General features: G+C 37.4%; 1 protein-coding gene across 1 annotated transcript in view; it reads right to left on the reverse strand.

The window, feature by feature from the left end:
* CCDC141 (coiled-coil domain containing 141) overlaps positions 1-20,317 on the reverse strand; it is a 223,061-nt gene that overhangs the window by 37,579 nt on the left and 165,165 nt on the right. Inside the window, exons 10-14 of the mRNA XM_007965472.3 lie at positions 18,830-18,949; positions 16,975-17,166; positions 10,102-10,281; positions 4,232-4,411; positions 1,958-2,083 (exon numbers count right to left, since the gene is read on the reverse strand). Coding sequence (XP_007963663.2) covers positions 1,958-2,083; positions 4,232-4,411; positions 10,102-10,281; positions 16,975-17,166; positions 18,830-18,949 — 798 coding nt within the window. The remainder of the gene's footprint in view (positions 1-1,957; positions 2,084-4,231; positions 4,412-10,101; positions 10,282-16,974; positions 17,167-18,829; positions 18,950-20,317) is intronic.

Below are 20,317 nucleotides of genomic sequence, written 5' to 3' on the forward strand. Positions count from 1 at the left end.
TTTTCTATATTCATCTGAGAAGTTTACAAAAAAAAATAGCATGAGCAATGCAAAAATGTTTCAAAGATATGTGGAAAAACAAAGTCATACATTTCTATGGCATACCGAATATTCTATTAATCTGTTAAGTAAATGTATTTTAGATATTTTATGCAGCCCCATGATTATCTCTGATATTTAATACAGACTAGAATCAGGCAGTATGGTAAAAACACCATGAGGAGATGAGTGTAAAAATATATCAGGGGAATAACTTGTGCTCTGTGATAAAAGAATGATCAGAATGAACCACCAGCTGAACAGCATAGTAGACAGACTGTTTCAAAAGTGGTCATCCCATGATCCACAAATAGCCATCACATGTAGGGAAGGATAAACTGCCTTCTCTTTCACCCGGCATTGCTCAGATACCCCTTATGCGAATCCAGATTCTGGAATAGAATTTACAATGGGGGCATACTTTAAAGAGAATGCTACTGTAGGCTGGGCACGGTGGCTCACATCTGTAATCCCAGCACTTTGGAAGGCCAAGGAGGGTGGACCACCTGAGGGCAGGATTTCAAGACCACCCTAGCCAATATGGCAAAACCCTATCTCTACTAAAAATACAAAAATTAGCTGGGCTTGGTGGTGTACACCTGTAATCCCAGCTACCCCAGAGGCTGAGACACAAGAATCACTTGAACCTGGGAGGCAAAGCCTGCAGCAAGACAAAATTGTGCTACTGCACTCCAGCCTGGGCAATAGAGTAAGACTCTGTCTCAAAAAAAAAAAAAAAAAAAAAAAGAGAGAGGGGGACAGAGTGAGAGAAAGAGAGAGAATGCTACCATAATTTCAGGCGTAGATCTTTTGTATGAAAGGTAAAAGCAATGGAAATGATTTAGACTAAGGAGATAATTTTCAGAAAAGTGACCTAAAAAGGGTCTCCGAGTTTAAGCATTTGGGCATCAAATATATGTGCACCACAGTGACAGGGCTAAAGAAGTGTGGCAATGGTCCTGATTTAGAGGAATTTACACGTACATGCAAAGGTGCACACAAACAAAACACGTATAAGCAGATAACACAGGGTGTATTAAAGAACCTAATATAGGCCAGTCACATTTGCTGAGAGTTTTAAAGAGTTTGCTGTGGGTTACAGTGGTGGGTGTGTTTGTGTGTAGCAGGTGTGGTGGTTTTGCATTGGTTTTTGTCTTAAAGGAACCTACAGTTCCCTAAAGGAATCTTCAATCTTCTGATTCTGGGATTCTTTGAAGCCCACATTTATGAAATAGTGACAGCTAGAAACACAGCTATCTAAATTTTGCAGCAAAGCATAAGAATCCAGGCAGAAGTATGATGTGACTAGCAGCTGGCAATTTTTGGCAGTTGTGTCACATTTTGGAGAGGCAAGAGGCAGGGAAACAGGGACTGTGTTAAGCAGTCAGGGTCAGGAGCATGACTTGTGGTTTTGTTGTTCATATCCTGAGAGGTGGAGTGGAGAGCACAGCAAAATTCCTGGGGTGATGGTACGTGCCTGAGGTGCTGGTGGGTGAGGACAGTGACATGACAGTGGTCACCTCAGGGACCCAGGGCAGCAGAGCCTCTGGGTCCGAGGTTGCCCATCCTTGTTCTGAGAGGTCTCAATTTAAAACACCTCTGCACTCCCCAGGATAAGAATTAGAGTGAAAATGCAGCATAAATATATGACTAGTTTAATTAGCCATGTAAATTTTTAAAATCTAAGATAAAAATCTATTTAGGACATTTTGTAGCCCAAATGTTGGTATGTCATCAAATTCAAAAGAATGTAGGAAAACAGTAAGAATAATGTCTCTACAGTGGATTTTTAGACAAGCAATACTTTTGTTTAAAAAATAGAAATTCACGAGCCTATTACAATTAAACAGGTAAACTGCAACCAAACAGTTTTAAATATTTTTTCCATTCACCCAAATCCAGCAATGTATTTCTTCACCTGGAACTGAGGCTTCATGTCATTCCATTTCTGTCGTAGCTCTAAAATGAACTGGAGGCTCCCTCCAAGGTCAAGTGCAGACACAGGCATAAGTGCTTCCTGAAGAAGTTTTGAGTTGTGAGTAGTCTGAAATAAATATTGGACAGTTACACATGCATTTTCTTTGACATCTCCAGCAAATGTGATCATTCTAGTAATGACAAGAGTGTGATCAAATTTTTGAAACCCCATGAAAATACTCAGGATGTGGCATGAGCTCAGGGTTCTAAACCACCAAGGAGTAAGGCCCTTGGTTTCTGCTGCCTTCTTTGGTTTTATTGTGGGAAAATATACATAATAAAAGTTACCATGTTTACCATTTTGGGGTGTACATTTCAGAGGCATGATATTTAATACATTCACTTCACTGTGCAGTCACCGTCACCGCCATCCGTCTCCAGAACTTGTTCATCATCCCAGACAGAAACTCTGCACCCATTCAACAACTCCCCATCCCCTCCCTCTCTCCCAGCCCCTGGTAACCTACATTCTGCTTTCTGCCTCTATGAGTTTGACTACAGGGACCTCATTTATTATTTTTTTTTAATTTTTTTTTTTATTTTAAGAATTATCAAATAATTTATTATTAAAACCAAAAATAAATATTAGCTAGATATAGCCAGTCATGTTTCTATTAAGACAAAAGCCATTCATTAAGATATATTTTTATGTGGCAGTTTCCAGGAACTTTAAAAAATCAATTGTTGGGTGTATACTGTAGCTTCTCTCCTTTTTCTCTTATGTACATCCAGATTGCTTTCTGTAATGAAGATTTTGTCATCTTAGACTAGGAAGATGAAGAAAACATCTCAAAGATGAAAGAATAGTGAGCCATGGCCCATGAGAACTTTGAAAAATTTAGACTTGAGTTCATTTCTGAAGTTTGCATGAATGAGAAATAAGTTTATGTCTTGAAAGCTACTGTTATTTTGACTCTCATTCTCTTGCTGTTGAATATAATTTAGTTGATAGTTACTTAGTTTTTGAAACACAAAATCTTCCTTTTTCTTTAATCTTTCTCCAATCTGCAAACCAGATTTGCCAATTCTACCTTAGATATGTACCATTTTAAAAAATGCTTTCTATATCTGTCACTATTATGTCATAAACCATCATAAGATTCATATGAACTGTGAAAAATTGTAGCTAAATTTTTTTCTTCTAAAATTGGACTCATAAAGTTTATGTACCACATAACACCTAAAATGCATGATTACAAACAATCCAAATGATGCCATATTCTAGTAATCAATATTCACATAGTTTCTAGCTGCAAAAAGAAACTCATGAAGACTTTACATTATTTGACTTTGATTATATCTACAAGCACATTCACAAATATTTTGCTTATTATATAGAATCATAAATAACACTTTTCTGTTACTTAAAAACACTACATTTCTTTCTGCCATAGAGACCTGATTATAATTGTTCCTTCCGTGTTAACAAAACAAAAATTGTAAAAGACAATGTTATCCAGGCAAGAAAGACTGTATTCAAGTCTACTGTAATAGGTAGAGAAGCCAGAATTTTAGTCCGAGGTCAATGCTCCTAAAACAAAGAGCTGGAAAGATTTCAAGAATGAAATGAGGGATTGTAGGCCATCTACCTTTGCTAATTGGCTTGACCTTCAGGAAAATAAACTTTCTCTCATCTTCATGACAAGACAGTTTTACTACTTAGAACTGGGAGCCTGAAGTTAGGCTGAAGTTAGACTTTTATGTTGCCACACAAACTGGGAGTGAGAGGTGTTATATTTCTTTTTTTTTTTTTTTTTTTAATTTATTTATTATTATTAAACTTCAAGTTGTAGGGTACATGTGCACAACGTGCAGGTTTGCTACATATGTATACTTGTGCCATGTTGGTGTGCTGCACCCATCAACTCGTCATTTACATCAGGTATAACTCCCAATGCAATCCCTCCCCCCTCCCCCCTCCCCATGATAGGCCCCGGTGTGTGATGTTCCCCTTCCCGAGTCCAAGTGATCTCATTGTTCAGTTCCCACCTACGAGTGAGAACATGCGGTGTTTGGTTTTCTGTTCTTGTGATAGTTTGCTAAGAATGATGGTTTCCAGCTGCATCCATGAGGGACCTCATTTATAAGTGGAATCACACGATATTTATCCTTTTGTGTTTGGCTTATTTCACTCAGCTAGTGTTTTCAAGGTTCGCTCATGTTAGCCTGTGTCAGAATTTCATTCCTTTTCACACCCCATTGTCCCTTGCCTTACCTTTTTAAGCTGCTCTTTGAATGCCGCCCACTGCTGTTTGACAGGCTTGCTTTCCGTGGCTTTAAGCTGCCATGCCAGCCGAAGGAGGCTAAGTTCTTCCCGTTCTGCTTTCTGGTTTTCCATGGTGTTCTTCATGATGTACACTTCATTTTCCACATTTAGTATCTCGTTCTCTTTTGCCTGTTAAATTAATAATTCATATAATAATAGCTTTTCTTTCCCAAGAGATACAGCTTTTTGTTGTATATAACTATTTGATGAGGCAAATTCTTTATCACAGCCAAAGCAGGGCACGGTTCTGACATCCCAACACATTGGAACTCCCTGCGCAGAGGCACAGTTCAGCTCTCGGAACCCACATACTGTTCTTAGACGTCAGGTCCCGAGTTCTTCAAGACCCAAGGGGTGTTTGATTTTCTACCTAGGGTCTGGTTATTTCCTGGGGTTTATTTTGAAGTCAAGATTTAAAACATGCGTATAAGTATACCTAAATGCATTTTAAAGATACTCCATCTTTTATTCTAACACACTCATCAGAATACATCAAGATATCAGTATTGAGGAATAGGAGGGGACAGATTGTTCGGGACCAGTGTTTTTCTTTTTCTTTAAACTATTCCATTGTATACATTGCAATTATTTTAAATGTCCTTTGCTGTTTCTCAAGTTCCTCCATTTTGTGAGAACTGAAATGGGTCTGTATCTCTGTATTCAGAACTACATCATACACCGGAAGCACAGTATCTAAAATCGAAGATTTCACTTCCAAGCTTTCATATGTTCTGCTTTACTGATTAGAAATCTTTTAAACAATGGTTTTAAACAAGGGGAAATTCAATTAGCGGTAAAATGATAATAGGAGCAAAGAGTAAGACTATGTGTGCTTTATTTCTGTAGAAACATTTAAAAAATGCACAGGAACATTCATTTGGCAAAACAGTTATTATGTTTTTTACTTTAGTAGCCAGCCTTTCTCAATAAATCTTCAAATTTCTATCATCTCAATGACAGCAATTGATAGTATCATAAATATTTAACAGGATATTTTAAAGATAGGCCATTATACTTTAAAATTATTTTAAATGATATTGATATTGCACACTTATATTTTTATATAATTTTACACATTATAAAGTGGCAACTAATTCCAAAAAATATATATATTTGTAGGTCCTAAGTGAGATTTCCTCCATGAACTTAATAATCTAGTAATAAAATGATATATTCCCTCATTATTAATAACAATACATAATAGATTATGAAAGATATTAGACAACTCAGCAGAATCCACCCCAAATTATACTTTTATCTATATTATAAAGTTATCTTTCACATATTTTAAAGAAATGATTAACCAGAATGTAATGTACTATATAATTTAACATAAATTTTGAAACTGCAGCATGCCAATGACAACTTTAATCAGAAGGATATGGTGGATTCTGAGTGAGGTCTAGAGAAAGGAGAGCTATAGTAGGATTCGTAGATGTCTAGCTAGTAGGATCTGTGAAAAGTGATCCTGTATTTGGCAGATGAATATTTTGGCCACTCAAGAAGATTGAATAATTTGCCTGAGGTCTAATCAGTAAACACAGTACTCATTTTACTTCCATGTAGGGCATGGAAACTTTTTGCCATAATCCAGTCTAAATAGGCCACTAAAGCATTCATTTTTCACTTGTATTCATGCACCATGAATGGTTTTCTGATGTGTTACTTTTCAGATACCTTGATAATAGGAAGGCTGTATCCCAGATAGCATTCTTGGTACTGACCATTATAAATAAATAAATTGGAACTTTCATCAAGACGTCTGTCATAATTTGAACCTGAATCAGTTTCTCTGATCTTAATGATTTTTAGATGAACTGAAAAATTTTCTATTTCTGGCTTGAAAATATGAGCCACGACAACCCAATAAAGAACAGAACACTCAATTGAATATACTAGCTGGCCTCTGCCTTCTTGATGAGCAAACTGGTCACCATAATTCAACAATAATGTTTGTTTAAAAGCCTAGTGGTCCAAAAGATATCATGAGAATGAAAAAATTGTTTTACTTACTTTACCAACAATTTCATCTCTCCAAATGTTGCTAACCAATAAATTTCATTATCATGTGGGCTTTAATTTTAATCAATAAGAAGGAACTTATTTATCATATGATAGTGGCAAAGACCTTGGGGTAGAGTGACCATGTTTATGACATCAAGATAAAAGACTACCAAAGCACAGTAGTAAAATACATGCTATTTCTGGGAGATCTAAGTAGGTATTGAATATTATGATAACCTAAGTTTATTTATATATAGATTCAAAATATAATTTGGAATGAGTTATTGTTGCAGATCTTTAAAAACGAAAATCTGATTGTACAATCTTAAACATTCTAAATAAGTAACAAAGGACTTCTGGGTAGAATGGAGTAGCCAGTGGCAGAGCAGTGCTTTTGCTTAGAATACCTAGAAAAGCTACGTAAAATGCAGAGGGAATCCATTTGAAGGAAGCAGAGAGCTGCTCTGCAACCAGAACTAGAGAGGCTGACTCCAGAGATGGAAGAACCTGACAGTGGTGAGCTCACCCATCATCCCAGGGGGATTTCCCAATTCTGTGCAGACAGGAGGCTGATAATCAAGACTTCCCTGGAGCAGAGAAACCAACAGAGATTTTGGCAGACACTTGGAGGGCTTCAAGCACAATGATCTTCTTCTAAAGAAGATTGACAAAATACCAGGGGTATATGGGGCAGTGGATTAAAAAACCTAAGCTAAAGGCCTCTGAAAAGCAGAGTGGAGTTTTTCAGCAGACAACCCAAACAAAGATTGGAGTTTGTGACCTGCCAGGGGCACAGATCTCAGAGAAAGCACCTGGCTCTCAATACAAAATTCTCGGAGCCTGAGGGGACAGGACTATACTGCAAACACAACTCTGCCAGCTTCTGATTGGCTTCAGTGATTGCCCACCAACACCTGCCTGGAGAAAGAAGGGTGACCCTTTCTAGAAGAAGAAAACACCATCTGCCTATCCTCCAATTTTTTATACATAATGTCTGGCATTTGATAAATATTCACTAGTGCTGCCAAGACACAGGACTACAGAACTGGAAACCAAGTGAAAAATTAGACAATAGAAACAGCTCCAGATCGGCCGGGTGCTGTGGTTCACGCCTGTAATCCCAGCACTTTGGGAGGCTGAGGTAGGCAGATCACTTGAAGTCAGGAGTTCGAGACCAGCCTGGCCAACATGGTGAAACCCCGTCTCTACTAAAAATACAATTATTTGCTGGGCCTGGCGGCGGGCACCTGTAATTCCAGCTAATCTAGGGACTGAGGCATGAGAATCGCTTGAACCCGGGAGCTGGAGGTTGAAGGGAGCTGAGATTGTGCCACTGCACTCCAGCCTGGGTGACAGAGCGAGACTCCATCTAAAACAACAACAACAACAACAACAACAAAAAACAAAAACAAAAAACAAACAAAGAAAGGAAAGAAAGGAAAAAAAGAAAGAGCGAGCTCCAGATCCAAATGTTGTAGTTAGCTGACAAGCACTTTAAGTGCCTAGGGTTAATATGGTTCAAGAAAGTATTGGAAGGATGGGAAAAGTGCAGACAAGAAACAGAATTTCGTCAGCAATTTAACTCTAATAAATAAAAGTACCAACTGTAGATTCCAGAAGTAAAATTTCTGAAATGAAGTTAGTAATAAGACAGACAAAATTACGCAGTTTGAAAGTATTTGAATTCCCTTAGGTAAATCACAAACATACATAATCAACAGATGGGAGAAGATTGATTGAACCATGTAAAAGTGTGAGAGAGAGACAGAGAGATAGATAGATGGATAATACATGTTCTAAATGAAAAATAATTTTTTTTTACAGTAAAGTACCTACATCACATAGGTATATGGGCAAATTGCTTAGCAAGTTTTCTTTAATGCTTAAGGATAGTGTTGGATAAATTAGAATTAGCTAATGCATCTTTTATTTCCAAGTAGGTTTAACAAGAATGGTCTTCAAACAACAAAAGTTGACACAAGACAAAGAGAAAATTGTAGCTCAAAGTAGATGAGGGTAGTTAGACCCTAACTCTTCCAAATGAATTCAGGCTCCAGACTGAGATTAATCACATCCCAGGTACAGAGAAAATTGCAGCTGTCAGTTATCTTTGAAAATCTACAGAAACTAGAAGGGCCATAAAATTAGAGAACAGAAAATGCCCTGATTTTCAAAAGGAGGAAAGGATGGATTGCACAATTTACAGATTGGTAAGCTTCACACTGAAAATCAGTGCAATAAGTTCATTACTTATCAAGCACTTTGTGAGCATTTTGGAAAGAATGCCTTGATCACTAGGAGCCATCCTGATTTATGTCAAATTATGTCTGTGTCATTGATAGGATACTAGGTAGGTAAACCTTCTTTTGAGCAGTTTATTTGAGAAAGTCTCCCATTATAGACTTAATACAAAGATTATGAAGTAGTGGCTGAATTAAGTATTATTGGGAGCATTCATGATTATTTTAAAAACTGGTTAATCAATAGACGGCTTCATGAACTGGAATATCAATCTGCCCTTTAGGCATCTATATTTAAGAACTAATTGCTGCCATAGAAAGCTTACTTGTCATATCTACAGAATTAAACCCAAGACAGATGGCGAATATACTAGATAGGTTCAAATTAGTTTAGCAAGATGGGATCATGTGTGAAGACTAACAAAATAAAATTAAATAAAAAAAATATAAAAACCCACATTTGTATGAAAAAGGTAAATGGCTGATACAGGTATAATATGGGAGAGACATGGTTTGACAGAAGCTGCAAAAAAAGTATTATGAGAGTTTTGTTCTATCACAAGCTTAACATGTACCAGCAAAGTGAAACTACTGCTAAAAAGGTTAGCATAATTGTAGGTCTCATTAGTAAATAATAATGTCCAGTTTATTGTACTCTGTGTTGTACCTGTAGTTCACTTTTTGGTTACATTTAATGAATGATCTCGACAAACCACAGAAAATCCTGAGAAGAGGGGATCAGCATAGAAAGAAAAATAAAGCTCCTTCATAAATGATGGAAAGGATTTTTAATGCTGCAGAAAACACTCAGACATAGCAAACTGTTTTTAATGTTGGAAGGACTTTCATACATAAGAGAAATTAAATATGAATACTTTTTGTCCCTGTGTAGCTACAGAAGATTAGGAGTAGATATGGAAACAGATATATTTAACATTAAAAAAAAAGTTTTCTAGCAGCTGGCATTCTCCAACAATGAAATGAGCAGTTTCATGAGGAAAATACTTGAGGTATTGAAAGAGAAGTGGACTAACCAACTTTTAAGTATCCTACAGGGAATTTAATATTGGTTATGGGTGGATATAAGGATTCTAGAATATTTTACAGACATAATTCAAGACAGCTAAAGGTTAGGGTATTTTTCTAAATACAATGGACCTTTACAACAAAAAGATCTGCTAAGGTAAGAAACTCTTCAAAAGAAGATTCATCTTAAAAGTTGTCTTTAGCCCCCAGAAATTTTGAAAGGACCTTGTTGCATGCTTTCAACATAACACGGAACTTTTGGGTGGACTTCTGAGGACTCTATTTAATAATAACAATGTTGCATTTGGATTACAGTCACTCTTCCTTCTTAATAGTTAAAACAACCTTCCTGTTATAAACTAACCAAAGTTCTAGGCCAAGTAAGCATTTAAATATTGGGCTTCAGGACTGGTCTAGGTTGAATGAACCTAACGAGAACTTCCTAGGAGAGAACTGCTGATTAGTAGACAGCTGAACCTTTGAAATTATTATTTTGACTTTGATGAGTAATCCTTGCAGAAGGTGTGATCTATTTAATGTCATTCTTACCATGTTTATTAAATTAAGGAACTCAAGCCCTAGATCTTGTGTTACAAAACTCTTCTTTAAAAATAGTGGCCACTGCTTCTCAGTCGAGTCAGAACATGGCTTGGCTTTAGCATCATCCTGCTCCTTCTGAGGGATTTTGGTTTCATAAAATTCTTTTAAGCTCTGAAACTGCATCTTTACCTAAAAAAGAAAAAGAGAGTTAAGAACACTTAAACACATTTTTTTAAAGAAAAAGAACAGTAGATTCCAATAAAAGCCTATATAAAACCTAAAACTACATTTTCTGAATTTTTAATTTTTAAACATTTTATTTATTTATTTATTTATTTATTTATTTATTTATTTATTTATTTTTAGAGATAAGGTCCTTTGCTCTGTCACACAGGCTAGAGTGCAGTGGCACGATCATAGCTCACTGCAACCTCGATCTCTTGGGGTCAAGCGATCCTCCCTCCTCATCCTCCAAGTATTAATAGTTAAAAACTACAGACTATAGGCACTTGGCACCAGACCTGGCTAATTTTTTTTGTTGTTTTTTCGTTTTTGTAGAGATGAGGTCTTGCTATGTTGCCCAGGTTGGTCTCAGACTCCTGGGCTCAAGAGATCCTCCTGTCTTGGCCTCTCAAAGTGCTGGGATTATGGGCATTAGCCACCAACCCCAGCCCATTTTCAGAATTTTTAGAATAATTATTGAATGTTTTCAACTTATTGAAAAGATATAAAAATCTATTTGGATTGTTGATTGTTTGGGTAGAACACTGAGCTGACAGGTTTATTAAGCATAAAAACTAATTATTGAAGCCAACATCATATTTATAAATTCTATGTTTGTGTGTTTTTCAATTTGGGACAATGTATGTCAAAGACCTGTGTGGTTTCATTTAAAGCCAAGTTTCATAATTCAGAAGAAAGATGCATACATAGAATCAGATAATACAAATCAGCAAGAAATATAGGCCAGTGAAAGACGATTAGTAATTAGTAAATCACGATTTACTTCTAATCAGCAATAAACCAGAATAAAAAAGTATAAATAATTCTTAATTTTCTGCCAAAGTATTAATATTAAACTGCCTCCATGAGCTAATCTCTTATTAAGGTACATTACTACGCCTCCCTGGAATTATATTTTCTCATTTGCTAACCAATGTAAGCAATATTAGATCATTTTAAATCACTCTTTTGAGCAGAGTTTATATAAAATCAAATATGTCTGTAGACCTACAGATTAATATGTAACTGGATGATATAGAAATAGTAGAAATTATTTGACACAAGTTTGCATGCATTTTCAGTAACACCAATGCCTGACAGGACTAGATTTAACTAGCTCGTAACTCCCAATGTAAACACGGTAAGAAATTTCAGGCAATGGTTAGTCACTATATTTTAAAGATTTTAACATTGTTCTTGATTTAACTGAACTTGATAGGAGAGCCTGCAAATAGCTCTCAGAGACAGAAGCTCTCTCCTCATTTCCATATTCCACTTATACACGCCTCTACGTTTTGCTGATGCTTGTTCCCTCAGCCCAGAATGATCTTTCCTCAATTCTCTTCTCTTATTTATCCTTCATGAGCAGTTAAAATGCCACTTCCTCCATGGAGCCTTCTAAGATGCCCTAGTAATAATTAACTATTTTGGGGGGTATTCAAAGATAGTTCTAGGAGAAAGAGAGCCATAATCAAATTATTACAACACAGAGACACATATTACAGACAATATTATGGGCACACTGAGGAGAGACCACCAACTCTATATGGAGTAAATAGGGAAGCGCTTCCCAAAGGAAGTGACATTTGATCTGTGTCTTGAGTAATTGTCCAGGGTGAGAAGGCATCAAAGGGGATCCCGGATGGGAGGGATAACTTGTGTAAAAGTGTGAAACACTAGCTGTGAAGACACTCACTGGTTCAGAGGACAATACATGATCTTAGTGTGAGTGAAGTACAGGTTGCACAAGCTGAATGGTAAGATAAGAGACGGAGGGATATTTGTGCTGGGATAAAGCTGGCCAGCAAGTTTCAACCTGTCTCCTACTGTAACCAGCATAATTGAGATACATTCTGATTAGGTTGAAACCACTGATAGATGACTCAGAATCAGCATGGCAATCATCAGGGCTTCAATAAGGTCATCCATTATAGGCTGGATTATGGGCAGTCAGTTATGTGCAATTCTCAAAACACAAACTTTAATTCATCCTTCTTTTCCAACTTCTCAAAAAAGCCTCCTTGAATGCAAATGAGAACCATATTATTATAGAAATTCCCTTAACTCTGTACTAGTTGATTTAGGTGAATTAATGGGAGATTTTATTCATTTTTGGTAAAAGTTATTTGCAACTTGCTTTATTACACTTGTCAAATTACCTGAATTTCAGGAGGTAATGTGATCAGATTTGCCTTAGAATGACTTTTGTTTTGGCTACAAAGAGAAGGGGAGTGTGAAGGGGTAAAAACAGGAGGCAAACTGAGCAGGCAGAAGATGACATCATTAAGCTGGATAAGAGATGATGCCAGCCTGAACCGAGGAAGTGATGGTGCAAGTACAGAGAAAGGGGAGTTCAGAAATCTTTTAGGTTGGCTCAATAAACAGATACGGAAGAGCACGGCCTTTGAAATAGGAAAAACAAAAGGGAAATAATTTGGGATGAAACTTCAGCTTTGACGTTTGCTAGTGCTTGATCTTGCATACCTCATCCTTCAGAGCCTCAGTTTCCCATATTTACAAAATGGGGATCATAGTAACTAAAACATAGGGTGGTATAAGGATTAAATAAAATCAGGAATGAAAAGCACAGTACCTAGTACAAAATAAATGCTCAGTGAGAAAGTGATTGAAAGAGACATAGAAGTTTCTAAATAGCATTTCTGAAAGGATGGTGGAGTCATTAACCCAATGCCAAAATACAGAAGGAAAAGCATATTTGAGGAAAAGCCACCAGCTGTGTTTTGCTGAGTTGGAGGAGCCTACAGGATACATAGCTAACTGAAAGCACTGGTTTAGGGCTCAGGAGAGTTGGGGCTCAGGAACCACTTTTGAGTTATTGGTGAAGAAACCATAGGTGGGAATGTGGTTTCTGTAAAAAAAAAAAAAAAAAAAAAAGTGGGTACAATGTGCAAAAGAGAGGGCACATGCAAGAACTCTATGACCCACCATGCTTTAAGAACAAAAAAGAAAAGTGAACTAGGAGTAAGGACAAGGAACAGACAAAGAAGTAGATAGGATTATTCCACTTATGTGAAATATTCAGAAAAGGCAAACCTAGAGAGACAGAAAGTAGATCAGTGCTTGCCTGAGGCTGGGGGTGGGAGCCAGGACTGCCTAAAAATGTATGCCAGTGCTCTTCTGGGGATGATGGACATACACTAAAACTGGAGTGCTATGGTGGTTGCATGATTCTATAAATATAGGAAAAATCACGGCATTACGAAATATGTGAGTTTCATGCTATGTAAATTATACCTCAGTAAATCTGTTATTAAAAAAAAAAAAACCAAAGGAGGTGAGAGTGGGTAACTGGGTCAAATAAATGCCGCAGAAAGATTAAGCAGGATGAAGACTGAAAATATACTATTTCATTTGTCAACCAGTAGGTAGCTTAAAAGAATGTTTTTAATGGAGTGAAGAGGTGGCAAGTGGAAGGGTTGAGACAGGAATAAAGCGAATTGCAGTGGGACAAGGACAGGATGAGCAAGTAGAGGTGAGGAATATCTTCTTCCTATTTCAAGAGTCCAAATTTGAGCCTGTGCATCATGAAGAAACCCCATTTCTTAAAAAAAAAAAAAAAATAGCTGGGCTTGGTGGCACATACCTGTAGTCCCAGCTACCTGGGAGGCTGAGGTGGGAAGATCACCTGAGCCTGGAAAAGTTGAGGCTGCATTGAGCTGTGATCATGCCACTGCACTCTAGCCTGGGCGACAGAGTTGAGACCCTGTCTCCCCCCAAAAAAAAAAAAAAAAAGAAAAAAAGAAAAAAAGGTCTACATTTGAAGAGAAATAAGATGATGGAGTGGTAGCCTTGGTGAGGGCAAGACTATATGGACATAACTGTAGAACAAAGGGAAAGAAGCAATGGAAAAGAAATCTTTTAAAAATCAGAGGATGGCTGGATGTGGTAACTCACACCGTAATCCCAGCACTTTGAAAGGCCAAGGCGGGCAGATCACCTGAGGTCGGGAGTTCGAGACCAGCCTGGCCAACATGGAGAAACCCTTCTCTACTAAAAATACAAAAATTAGCTGGGTGTGGCGGCGCATGCCTGTTATCCCAGCTACTCCTGGCTGAAGCAGGAGAATCACTTGAATCCAGGAGGTGGAGGTTGCAGTGAGCCAAAATTGCGCCATTGCACTGCAGCCTAGGCAACAAGAGTGAAACTCCATCTCAAAATAATAATAAATAATAATAATAAAATTTAAAAAATAAAATTAGAAGATGATTGCTGGAGCTAGATGCTGAAGGATGTAGGAATACTTTTGTTTATTGGAACCCATGGAGGATGGGTGAATATGTCAACAAGTTTGGAAGTCAAGGCCATTATTGTCAATGGCTTCATTTTTTTTTTTCAGTGACATATGAGTTAAGAACATTGGATGAGATTTAGAGATAGAAACTAAGGTAATATGCTTGAGAATTGCTACAAAATGGGAACCAACTAGGGAGCATATGGGAGACCCAGCTGAGGCAGAGGCCCGTGCATTTGTAATGGGGCCAATCAACACAATTGTATGATTTTCCACTGGAGTGTCTGGAAGCTTGGAAGGAAAGGCTGAGTAAACAGACTATTGGATTGATCTCGTATTGGGAGTTGGCAGGGGTTAGTCAGGGTGGAGGGCAGGGAGTTGACGGGATGGAGAATGGAAAGGACATGAGTAACCATTAGCTAGTGAGGAAAAAAGGAAAGCCAGAGGAGGAGTGAAGTAATGTACGGGGAGCATCGCCAGGATTGGAAGGATGGAAGCCTCTGCCAGGTAGAAAAACAGATTTAGCAGAAAATAGAAAGCAGGAAGCTAGAATGTTCTGATTAAATTGTTTGCAAAGCTAAGCCTCCTGGTCCAAAGGCCAGAGTGGATCAAAGTGGATGCTTAACTGAAAGCTGAGGAGGTTCATTTTTGGCAATAAAGATGCAGAAGGCAAGCACTTCTTTGTAGCTTCTCTACCATTTCACGTACTGCATTATAATATTCATCAACAAGATAATTCTGTCAGTTAGGAATAGTTTGGAACTTGCCAAACCATGAGAGTTTAGGGTCAAGAACTAAAAAGAACATGAAGGATAAATGCTCGAGGGGATGGGTACACCATTCTCCATGATGTGATTATTACACATTGCATGCCTGCATCCAATCATCTCATAAATATATATACCTATGTATGCACAAAAATCAAAAATTAAGAAAAAAGAAAAATAAAGAGAAAAAGCTAAAAAGTCAGAAGGGACAAACAGTTGAGTAAAAATGTAGAAAAGGATGCAGTGGTGAACTGAGAATATTATAAAGGAATTGGACAGAGGAGAGGTGTGCCGGCAGGATGGCGGTGGTGAGAGTTAAGAAGGAAGGTGTTGAGAAGGTGGAGGTAAGAAGAGGAAAAAATCAAGCATATACTTGTCTTGGGTTGGCTCCACCCTTGAGTGAACCCTGCTGGCTCCGCCTCCCACTAACCAGCACCTCTCTGCCTGAATAGGAGAGTGATCTATATTTGCATGGGGGTTACTAGGATAGGGGTTAAATAAAGTGGGACTCTAGGGCTTTTCTATTACTGATGCCAGCTTCAAGAAGCAATGACCTTTGAGATGGAATCCAGTGTACTAGAGGGAATATTAGAGGTTGTCTAGCATAACCAGACAAAATAAGGCCTCAGAAGAAACTCTGAGGGGTAACATAGGAAAACACATCATACAAGGCAGATTCGAGACTGAACCCAGTAGTAGCCTGTATTTTCCAATTCTGTGTATTTCAAATGAACCACACTAACTGCTAAGGTATTCAAAAAGATCCATGGTTTAGAAGATGACTATTTTGAAATAATTTTGTTGTCTGTTTAGGATATTGTAAATATTTGTAGGATGTAGTAAAATGTATTCCAGTATAACTAGTTTGTTTATTTGTGCATATCCCACACTATCCACACATACAAATTTGTATGTTTTTAATAAAACAACTTATTTTTTGAGCCTTTGTATGGTGCCTTGAAGAATGTGGAAAAAACAAAAACAAAAAACAAATAAACAGAATCTCAGAACCCCAAAGTCACTATGCCCAAGGGAAGGTTAAGCTTGGGAACTGGGTCACACACAAAAAAACTACTTTGCTTTTGTTTCCAAACAGATAACTGTAATTTTACAGCTTTATGTCATAGACTCTACTCCCTCTTTTCACATGTTTACTTTATCTTATGTAAAATGTAGATTTACTGGGTGTGCAACAATGCATAATTTACTTTTTCCCCATGTAAAAATGTAGGTTTTCACATGTAAAATGTAGATTTGCTGAGGCTAATCAGAGCCTCACAAGAATGTAACCAGCTGCCTCACTGCCTATCCTCCCTCCTTTTTGTTTTCCTCGTGCTTGCCCTTTCTCCTTTAAATACTGAAGTTCCCCAACCCCCCTTTGGAAAAAGCACAGGTCACAGGTGCTCCTGGGATTTTTATTTTTTCCCAGGCACATCTCAACCTTGGCTAAATAAACCTTTATAGATTGAGAACTGCTGCAATCACTCTTTGGTTTACAAGAATACAGGGCCTGTAAGTGAGCTCATGCACAGGGGTAGAGGACATGGAACTACCCACCAAGGCAGAGCATATATCCCCACAGAAAGCAAGGACATGGGCAGTGGCCACCTTGCTGAAGAAGGTTAACACATAGTACCATACCTCCTCTGATGACCTCAGAAATGCCACGTAAGTTTGCAGGACTTGTGATCTGTAGTCAATGCTTTGGCCAAATAGGTTTAATTCTTCTGCTAGCCATCTAGCTTTAGAGGAAAGTGATACCATTTCATCAGATTCAAATTCGTTTTTCTCCATCATAGTTTTTGCAGCTGCTTCTAATTCATGTGATGTCTCCTGTAAAATCAAAGCACTGGAGGTCAGAAACTGACAGGGGAATCATGAACATTCACATTTCAGTATCTTCTGCATATCCATCAATTATGATTACTAATTGAACTTATACCAAGAATCTCCTCAATAAAGAAAGACACAACTTCCAAAAAAAAAAAAAAAAAAAAAAAAAGAAGGGCACTTTAGAATGAAAATCATCACAAATTATTCTTGGTTCTATCAGCTATATTTATTTTGAGCACTCTATTTTCTGTGTCACAGATAAAAGAAAGGTTGTTTGGTATGAAAGGTTAAAAATGTTTTAAATAATTTAAATGAATTAATTATACATGAGATTGCTATTTGAAATTTAACAATACCTCTAGCAAATTCCTAAACTAATTTTATTATATAAGAGATGGCAAATTTACAAAACTTATTCATTAGTTTTTAGTTTACAAAAAGATGACATATCCATAGTGCAGTCTTATTTAAATCTCTATCTAGAAGGGCTAGTAGGGAAAATGTCACATATCAGGCCTAAATAACCTAAAAAATCAGTGACTTTGACTTGCTCAGGGATGTTCTCCTATGTTTTCTTCTGAGTGTAATTTCTGTTATGTGAACTCCAACCACTGATTAAATGGACGAATAGAAATTGTAGCCATGACGATTACACATGTCATAGAAAGAGCCATGTAAAATTTCATGTGAGAACAACCTCAAAACCAAGCAAAATGAAAGAAAAAAGCTCTGCAGCAATGAGAGATTGCTTCCCTACTTGTGATTAATATGCTTCCCAAGTACTCCACTGAATGAAGGCAATTTTAATTTACAGGCCCTGCTTCATGATAGCACTGGGGGAAGTAGAGAAGTGGGGAATTTCTTCCCTTGTAATCTCCTTCCCATTTCTAAAATGTTTAACATTAAAAAATGAAATTGAGTTCAGACATAAGCTTTAAGTATTCTAAATAATAAATAAAAAATACTCCATTTAACAAAAAATTGGTGTGTTTGTGAGTTTCCAGTGGGGACACAGTCCATGAAGGAGGCTCTTCTGCTGAGAACTGGAGTCACAGGGCTCTTCCTGCGGACCTGGGAGAACCAGAGGAGGGCACTTGACTTAGGTCCTTAAACTTTGCTGAAGCAGACAGAAACTTTAGGGCAGGTTTGGAGCTAAGTGCCATGTGAAACGGGTAGGAGGGGAGCTGGAGAAGGTGCTATGATGGGGGTGTGGCACTTTCTGTCTCTGAGTGTTAGGTAAGCAAACAAGGTTGTTTTTATTTATATCCTTGGAATCTTGCAATAATGCACGTTGCTTCTGGTAATTTTTTGGTAACTTGCTCCTGCAGAAAAAATTGCCAATAGTCAGAGAAGCACTGTCTCTGCCTCCTCTGTCACCCCCAAAATGAAGCTTTTTTTGAGAAACTGCCCAGGCAAGAAAGGGAACCAAATGACCAATACCCAGCTGTAATGCTGACTTTCAGTGAGCACAAATGTCCTAATAAATGCATATATAAATATAATTTAGACATGTAAGAATATGAGTTTTTAAGTCATTGTGTGCTACATACGAATTTAGAATTGTAAACTTCAAGGGCGCTAGGATTAAGTTTATAGCTATCAAATAATTTAAAAATTATATTTACAAAATTATAGCCATAATAATCATTCTCGTTTTACTCACCTTAGCTTGGATATCTAGTTCCAGATATTTATTCAAAATCGTCTCTGATTCAGAACAGGTGGAGCCGACATCCATTGCATTAGAAAGCACTGGACTGATTTTCTGAATTGACATTTCCACCTTTAGGAGTGAATAATATATGGCAGTCTTAGTAATATATTTTTGCATATATGTACACACATATGTCAGGAAGATAAATATTATTTTATAGATTCTCGTTATACTTGAAATATATTTTACCAATACTAATCTAATATAGTTTTAAATATTCAGAATTTCATATTTTAATAATGCTGCTCTTCACAGGAGGTAATACATGTGGCCCACCAACAAAGGTTATATCTGGAAAGGTATTTTTTTTTTATTAACAGCTGTGAGATATAAGCAATCATCCACATCCTTTAAGAACTTATCTATATTACCTATGAAGGATAATGCACTTGCTAACACATCAACAGAGATGAATTTATCTGTGAGTGGAATGGGACCCAATTTACAGGCACATTTCAAAGGCAAGATCCAGAGCATGAGCATTGCAGTATTTTGGAAAGAGGGACTCTAGGGAAGCACCAAACCCTGGACATGTCATAGTAAAACACAGGGGCATACTTAGGACATTTAATTGATGAGCTTGGAGGACTATGATTTGATCCTCAGTGGACATGAGTCATTGACTAAAATGACCCTTGAAAGGCTCTGTTCCATTCAAGTTACATGCTTTGCCCCGTTGCTCTAACTCCAGTCCATACTCCCCAGACTCAAATTGACTCCGAATTGGCAATAGGACAAGTAGCAGCAGCTGAGGTCCTACTGGTCCACCACCACCAAATTAGGTTGGTTCTCAAGCTCCAGGGGATGCAGCACCACAGCTGCCACCATATTTGGAAACTCCCTGAACCCAGGCACCAGAACGAGGATAAAATTCCCAAGTTTCTGATTAATAACAGGTGAGGAGGCAATTTAAATACAGACATTGATATTTAATGTCCTCTCCAGTGAAGGGTACTAACTCTATTCATGTAAGTTCAGGCACATAAGTCCATTGTATCAAATGAAAACATCATTGAAAATTTGAGACCCAGCCTCTACAGCAAGATTCATTAGCATCAATGCCATTGAGATATTACTAGTTTTTGCTGAAGATAAATAATTTTTTTATGTAGTCAGATTGCAGCTCCTTAGTTTTATTCCCCTTTGGAAACAGGAAGTAAAATTCTTCCATACGAAGCCATCATGTTCACTTTGCAAAGAGGATTTTCACATGTATGTTTGTATGCAGAATGACTGTGTTGCCTTGCACTGGTCTAGTTCAATAAAATATAACAATGGCAATTTATTCCTTGAAAAACCTAAAACTCATAATATTTGGTATCTGTCTATATATCAATCTATTTACCTATCTATAGTCCTGGTGTTGTATGGTACCATGGTAACAGAAACTTGTGCATATTTGAACCATGCTCAGAACGATGCACATGAAAAATCCAC

Source organism: Chlorocebus sabaeus, chromosome 10 (assembly GCF_047675955.1).
Source record: "Chlorocebus sabaeus isolate Y175 chromosome 10, mChlSab1.0.hap1, whole genome shotgun sequence".
Taxonomy (NCBI): domain Eukaryota; kingdom Metazoa; phylum Chordata; class Mammalia; order Primates; family Cercopithecidae; genus Chlorocebus; species Chlorocebus sabaeus.